At 54.1% G+C, this 7404-nt stretch overlaps 1 protein-coding gene across 1 annotated transcript; it reads left to right on the top strand.

Moving 5' to 3' along the window:
- The first annotated feature begins 254 nt into the window (after nucleotides 1-254).
- On the top strand, nucleotides 255-5708 carry C13H2orf50 (chromosome 13 C2orf50 homolog). The gene is given in 4 exon segments (XM_036872595.1): nucleotides 255-456; nucleotides 459-495; nucleotides 3180-3219; nucleotides 5400-5708. Coding segments are annotated over 4 exon segments (588 nt in total).
- Nucleotides 5709-7404: the final 1696 nt, after the last annotated feature.

The following is a 7404-nucleotide window of genomic DNA, read 5'->3' as shown; positions in this document are numbered from 1 at the left end:
TGCCCAAGGTCATGTGCCTGGGCCCAAACCCACATGTCCTGTCTAGAACCCCATGTCTTTTCTTACTGTCCAGAGGTCAGGGCTTTGGTCCCTCTCCACTCCCCCATGCTGTACTGAGGTCTCCAGCAGGGGGATGGGGGGAGCAGGGGGCAGAGCTGAGGGGCAGCTGAGCTGGGCATGGCACAGACCAGGAGCTCTCTCCACCCGACCCTGGGGCTCAGGTGTCTCACACACACACACACACCCCTGCACCCATGGGAAGCCACCCCCGCCCCGAGCTCCAGAGAACCACATCAGCTGGGTACCGACAGCCTTCAACCAGGCCGCCAGCCTTTGTCTCCTCCGCTGCCCGGGGCGGCCCTGCGGTGGGTAGGAGCCCTGCTGGCGCCCCCCAGGCCCCGACGGCCAAGCGGGCGACCCCAGGAGCTGACGGTGTGCAGCGGGACCAGCTGTGGAGGGGCGTCTAGAGGCCGAGACGAGGAGCCAGCGGCGCTGGTGAGTGCCCTGCCCCCCCCCCAGAGGCACCCCGCACCTAACTCAGGGTCTAGGAAGCTTCTGGAGAAAGAGAGACCAGAGACAGGGGTGAGAGGGAGTAAGCCAGGCAAAGGGCGGCGGTGGGAAAGCGCGTGGGCTGAGGGGGGAGAACCTGGGCCGGGGGAGGTGAGGGAGCCCAGCCTTGGCCAGACTCAGCAGAGTGAAGAGCAGGGCCCGGCAAGGGGGGCGGTGCATCCCGGGAGCCCATCAGCCCTCTGCAGTAAGCCCCCCAGCTGGAGCTCAAGGGATGAAGTGCGCCTGTGGGTAGGGGCAGCCGTGAAGCCGTGGCTGCAGCCTGGGGAGGAATGCTGGCCCTCCGACCCAGCAAAGGACGCGCCTTCAAGCATCGCTCAGCCCAGAAGTTCCTAGGAGAGCCGCCCTGTCAGGCTGCCGTGGGGGGCAAGACGGGCCCGGTCCTGGCTGCACGGAGCCCTCACGCTCAGGACACGGCAGCCAAAAAGCAACGGAGGCACAAGCAGGAGCCAAGTGTGGCTGGTGTCGGGAGAAACGGGCTGGGCAGAGCGCACGCCTTGCTTTCCCAGGAGCTCACGGAGGCCCCTCCGAGCTGGCGGCATCCAGGCTGAGACCTGGAGCACGAGAAGGGGCCGCGGAGGAGTCTGGTGTATTTAAAAAAGAAAAAACCACCACCACATAAAGAATGTGCATGTGGCCAAGGCGGTGATGAAGGGACAAGAGCCTGGGGATGAGGAGAAGGAGGAAACGCCCACACACTTATTAAAGTCCAGGTACTTTTCTTCGAATGTCATGAGACGCCCTGGAGGGTCTTAAGCGAGAGCCTGATGTGACCGATTTACAGTTTAAATGACCAGTCTGGCCGCTATGCTTAGAAGGAACTGAAATGGTGGGCAGGGGTGAGGAGCAGAGTGACGGTTAAGAAGCTGGGGGCAGCAGGGCGAGTCCGTGGCGTCCTGAGCGCGGGCGAAGTGTAGCTGGAGGTCCGTGGAAGAATGCAAGGAATGTTTTGGTGGTAGAATCGCGAGCATTGCTGATGAATTGGAGAGAGAGAGAGAGAGTGTGCGTGTGTGTGTGGTGTGTGTGTGTGTGTGTGTGCATGTGTGTTGGGGTATAGGGGACGTTTACAAAGACAGGACCATCTAGTGCCATTTAATTTTTCCAGCTAATAATAGAATAAAGGAAGTTTTCTTTTTGAAAAAAGGAAAAAGAAAAATAAATTACTCAGAAGAACAGTACAATGGAAACCATGAAAGAAGAGCTAAAATCCTAGAGAACAGGGCAAGAAGGTCCAACATACCTTCAAACTGAGCTCCCCAAGGAGAGAATGGGGGACATGAACTACTTGAAGAGAAAATGAGAATTTTCCAGAACCACAGAAATACATGAATGCACAGATACTGGAGGATGTGCTTCACAACCACAGGAGGGAAAACAAGCAAGGAAGGCACAGGGTCCACAATGAGGAGAGTCCCAGCATGGTGGTCCTGGAGAGCAGCCAACCCCAGGGAGGGGGACGACCCAGGGTCCCAGGGCTCGGGCTCTGGAGAAAACTTTTTTTTTTTTTTTTGGCCACGCTGCGTGGCCTAGTTCCCAGACCAGGGATCGAAACCAGGGTCCTGGCAGTGAGAGCGCCAAGTTCCAACCACAGGACTGCCAGGGAATTCCCTGGAGAAAACATTTAAAAGAAATTGTTCATGACCTGATGCATTTGATTGTGTGGAAAATAATATTGAGAGGGAGCCTTACAATTTATTTGGAGAGTTTGGAATCAATGATCAGTACATAGAAACCTAAGATAATCAGGGAAAATATCATTATTAACGCTAGAAAAAATTCTAAGCTGTACAAAGAAAGGAACTGGGGTCATATTATGCAGTAAGTAGTATAATTAGTTCATCAATGAACAGTATTTATATAACTAGAAGGATATAAACAATACATATCAAGTGAACCAAAATCTATAATGCAATGATTTTGGAAGAAATGGGGAAGAAGAAAGGGTCAAGAATGCTAATTCATAATCTCCCATAGTAGAAAGCCAATAGATAAGCTTACATTTTTAGGACCTCAAGAAATGGCAGTGCAGGTTTATTCTTTCAGAATATGGACATGAAAGGCTTGAAGAGACAGCTAAGAAACTGACTCTAGGTTGTGGATCTCACGGGCTCTGAGGATTGGGGCAGAGAAACCTGCTTTTCTTCCAAGTCTTAGAGAATTGTTTGACTTTCAAAAAATAGATTAAAAATTAAACTACCAGCAGAGCTGACGCCATTTTTCTCATTGTCACTTTCCCTCCCCCGCCCTACCTTCCTCTGCCACACACACTGGAAGGTTACCAGGCTTTGGGGAAGTGAAAACTGGTTTTTCTTCACAAAATACTGGCAGATACCCCAGCAGACCCCGGCACAGGGTGAGACGGCATCCGGGTTCCTGACGCACCTGCTACACCCTCTGGCATCAGAGTTTCCGCTCCATTGAAATGTGTGTTCATTTTACAGGCTCCACCATAAACACTTGTTGATCCTTGGCATCTGTTCCACTTACTGATTTTAGTTCCTCCATGATGTAATCCATGCATCCGTGGCAGCAACTGATTCCTGTGACCCGGGGACAATCATGGTCAAAATGTCACAGGGAAGGCTCACACTGCCACCGTGTTTTCTTTCCAGGGCTCAGAATTGGAGTTTCCTGAAAGGCTATGACCCCATGGTAAGACAAACCACATTCCTGTCCAACATACTTGCACTTAGAATGTTTATTTATTCATCTAATGTTTATTGAGGACCTACTGTGTGCTTGATGCTGAAATGTACAGAGACCAATAAAATACAACCTTGTGTCAAGAAACTCGGGGTCTGGTGGGAAAGAAAAGACTTACGTAGAGTATTTAGAAATTACTTTTCCCCAGTGTTTCTTGATTTTAGTTAAGACGAACCCATTGGAAACGACAGGCATGAGCTGCTGAAATGTTTTCCTCTGCCTGAGGATGTCAGCATTGTAGAGTGAGTGGGGTTGGCGCCACAAGGAGAATGAGTTTGGGTGAACACACTTTGTAAACTAATTCCCTGTGTCTAATATCACCACCGACAGTCCATCCTCCACCAGAGTGATTTTCCTAAACTGCAGAACTGACTATATCTCTCCCTGGCTTAAAATCCTTCAGTAAATCTGCATTTTTCAGGATGGTTTACACTTCCCATGATCCAACCTTGCCTCCCTCCCCGTCCTCCTCGCTCACCCCACGGTGACCCACAGGCTCTCTTTTATCCATGCCTCTGTGCATGCAGTTCCCCTGCCTGAAATTCCCTTCCTACTTTGTCAGCCTGATGGCCTCCTATTCATCCTTCAAGACCCCGCTCAAGTGGCTCCTTCTGAGAAATCTCCCCCTCCTGAGCAAGCATGACCGGACCACTGTGGTCTTCACTCACTGGCACATCTAACCCGTTCCTTGGGAACATCGTGTAATTGTGCAACGAGCAATCTCACCTGGCCGTGGGCTCCCTTGGCGAAAGAATAAAGATGGCTTCATTACTGCACAAACACCCCCAGCACCCAGTAACTATTTAGCACTCAGTTCATGTTGGAGGAATGAACAAATGGGAGAAGGAATCTGGCTGTATAAAGCATGGTTAGAGAACCAGATTGGAAGCCAAGCAGTGTAACAAGCCAACCAAGGTGGTGGCCACACTGGCATGGCCCTTGTGGGGTTTAGGGACGCTTTGACATCTGTACGGCTGGCCTTGAGGTGTTGCTGTCTGCCCTGCGATCGAAGATTTAGTTCATGGGGCCTGAGTTCCTACTCTGAGCCCCTGGCCCAGGCTCGCAGGCTACAGAGCCTCTCCCTGCCCCGGGCTGTGTATGAGCAACCTGACCCCTGAAACCCTTGGCCTGCCCAGACAATGGGGCCACCTCGGCATGGACTTTGCCAGCTGAGAGCCCGGATCCTATTTCTTAAGACTGGTCCTGTCTCTTCTGTTTGACACGGGGCAGCACGAAGTTAACTATAAACAAGGGCAGGGAAGGCTTATCAGATTAGTCATAACTCAGACATTTACTCACTCCTCCATCCATCAGTGTCAGAAGTCACCAGACAGCATGTCCAGGGCAGCACCGCTCCTAAGACCCCAAAACTGGAAACAAACCCAAATGCCCCCGTGGCAGAGCAGATAAGTAACTTGCGGAGTATTCGCCCAAATCACACGGCGGAACACCGTTCAGCACTGAGAGCCAAGCAGCTGACACCGCACGCGGGAACACAGGGGAACCTCAGGAACACGTTCTTGAGAGAAAGGAGCCAGAGGGAAGAGACCGGGACCTGTCAGGTAAAGTTCAACGCCAGGCAAACCCACAAGTCAAGACCAGGTCGCCTTGGAGGTCGGGGCAGTGACGGAGGGGTTAAAGGCGGCATCTGAGGTGGGTCACGTCCTATTTCCTGGCCCAGGCGGGGCTGCATGGCACTCACCGCGTGGGCGCTGGCTGAGCTGTACAGTTGTGACTGGTGTACTTTTCTGTGTGTGTGTTAGATTTCCAGTAAAACTCAACCAAAAACCAAAACCACCCCATGGCGTCCCCACCACGTGTGAGGCAGCGTCTTAGGCCTGGGGGGTGGGGTGGAGGAGGGGTTAGGACGTGGTCCCTCCCTCGGCTGCTCAAGCATCCCGGTGAGGGGGTCCTGGAAGCACCTGTGTAAGGAGCCCTGGGTGCGAGGAGGAGGAAGCGAGCCTCTCTCGGCTGGAGAGTTGAGTTCCGGGTCCAGAGCGGAATCTGGGATCGGATCACCCAGGGGATGCTTCCTGCAGAGGCCATCTTCTCCCGGCTCCCTTCTCTTCCCCGCTCAGGCCCCTCCTGTTTTCCCGCAGCCGGTGACCCTAACTGTCCCCTCTCCTCAGGGCAACAAGAAGGGGCCCGTGAAGCTGCTGGGGTACGTGCCTCTCTTCTCTGACACAGTCCCCAGTTCCACGAGCCAGGCTGTGGGCAGCAGGGTGGACACGCCCCTGGGGAAAGCCCTCATCAGCCTGGACTTCTTCTTTGTGGAAGGAATCCGGAAGAAGGAGCTGGAAGACGAGCTGCAGCCCATCCAGGAGGAGGGCCGGGCGGGCCTGCCCCTGGTGGGTGTGGGGCGGCGGGGACACCGCTGTGGGTCCGGCACTTGTGCCCCGGACAGCACCCTGCGTACAGCCAGGGGTCGTTATCCCTGAGTCCCACGTGAGCCTTAAGAGGGCTCCTGGCTCATCTCCGCACCCGACATGGAGAGGACTCAAGGACCTGCCCAAGGCCATATAACCGGCAACAGGGGGGCTTCCCGAAGGGTCAGGGCCCCATGAGACGGGGCCCTGCGTGTGGTCAGGAGCACCGTCCACTGGGTTCGGGTCCTGCTCCTGACTCTGAGCAGCTGCAGCCTTGGGCACGTTGCTGGAGCCTCTGCGCCACCGTTTCCCCACCTGTAGCATGGTGTGTTCGTTTCCTGTCGCTGCTGTAACCAGTGACCACAAACTGAGAGCCTCAAAACAACACATACATGTTATCTTGCAGTCCTGGAGGTCAGAAATCCAAAGTGGGTCTCACTGGACTGAACTCAAGGCGTTGGCAGGGCTGCATTCCTTTCTGGAGGCTGGAGTAGTCTGATTCCTCACCTTTTCCAACTTCTGGAAGCTGCTGACATTCCTTGGCCCGTGGCTCCTTCATCCTCAAGGGCAGCAGCGTGGTAGCTTCAAATCTCTCTTTCTCTCTCCCGCCCCCCATCTTTTAAGGACCCTGTGATTACACTGACTCGCCCTGATCATCCAAGACAATCTCTCCAGCTCATGGTCCTTAATTTAATCACATCTGCAAAATCCCTTTTGCGTGCAAGGTGACATATGCATGGTCCCATGGACATCTTGGGGGAGCCGCTTTTCTGCCTACCACGTATAGGGATAAAATGGTAGATTTTGTAAGGTTGCTGTGAGGATTGAATGAGTTACCCTGTGTAATTGTTTAGAGCAGTGCCTGCAACACGGTACGAGGATGTGTTTGCAGAGGACGGCCCTCTCTCGGGGGGGAGAGCACCATCCTGGTGTGGTCACCCGGGGAGGATGCGGGTCCTCAGACAGGGGCTGCTGAGAGGGTCGGCTCTCCGGTCAGGGTCTCCATCTCCTTTGTTACCCGTGTAATGGTCAGGGGGGTCAGAGTGAAGCTAGAGCCAAGAGGGGGGGGCCTGCCTACAGGGGACCTGAGTCGAGGTGGTGCTGGCCGCCGTCACAGGTTCCCTGGATCCATCCCACATCCTCTGTGCTGTGGGGCAGACAGAGAGGCACCTGGACCTGGGCTAGGGCCAGAAAGGGAAGCAGGGAGCCTGGGGTCCAGGTGACGCTCACGTGAGCAGTGCTGGCCCAGGGCCTGGAAGGAAGGGGACACTTGCTAAGTGCTGGTCTCCTTCCCCTCCCAAGGGTCGTGTTAGCAGCCCGAGTAAACTTTACGAAGGAACTGTTTTCCAATCTGCAGAATCCTTGATCACCCCCAAGAATAGGCCCTCAATGTTATCAGAAGTTACTTAGGACGCACTATTTCCACACAACATAAAGCCCACCCCACTTCACTGCCAACCCTTGACTCCTGCAAAGTGTAATGGAACAAACCAGGCCTGATTCTGACCCAGCTGGGAAGAGACAAGGTCACCCACAACAGGACACAGCCCTTTGCACTTGGACCTGGAGGCTGCAGCCTTCTTTTTCAGAGTCTGAGACGGAAGCTGGGTTCCCTGTCCAATCTGAGATCACATGCCTGGGCAAAAGTCAGTGGTCAGCACAGTCAGGGTCAAGGTCACATCGTGGCAGCATCACAGGATGGACAAGTGTCCCCCCTTGGACTGGGCTGGTCAAAGACAGCTGCTGGTGGCTCCTTAAAGACTCTATC

The sequence above is a fragment of the Balaenoptera musculus genome, chromosome 13, assembly GCF_009873245.2.
Source record: "Balaenoptera musculus isolate JJ_BM4_2016_0621 chromosome 13, mBalMus1.pri.v3, whole genome shotgun sequence".
Classification (NCBI taxonomy): domain Eukaryota; kingdom Metazoa; phylum Chordata; class Mammalia; order Artiodactyla; family Balaenopteridae; genus Balaenoptera; species Balaenoptera musculus.
Note: the sequence above shows the minus strand (reverse complement) of the source record. Positions and strands in the feature narration are given on the sequence as shown.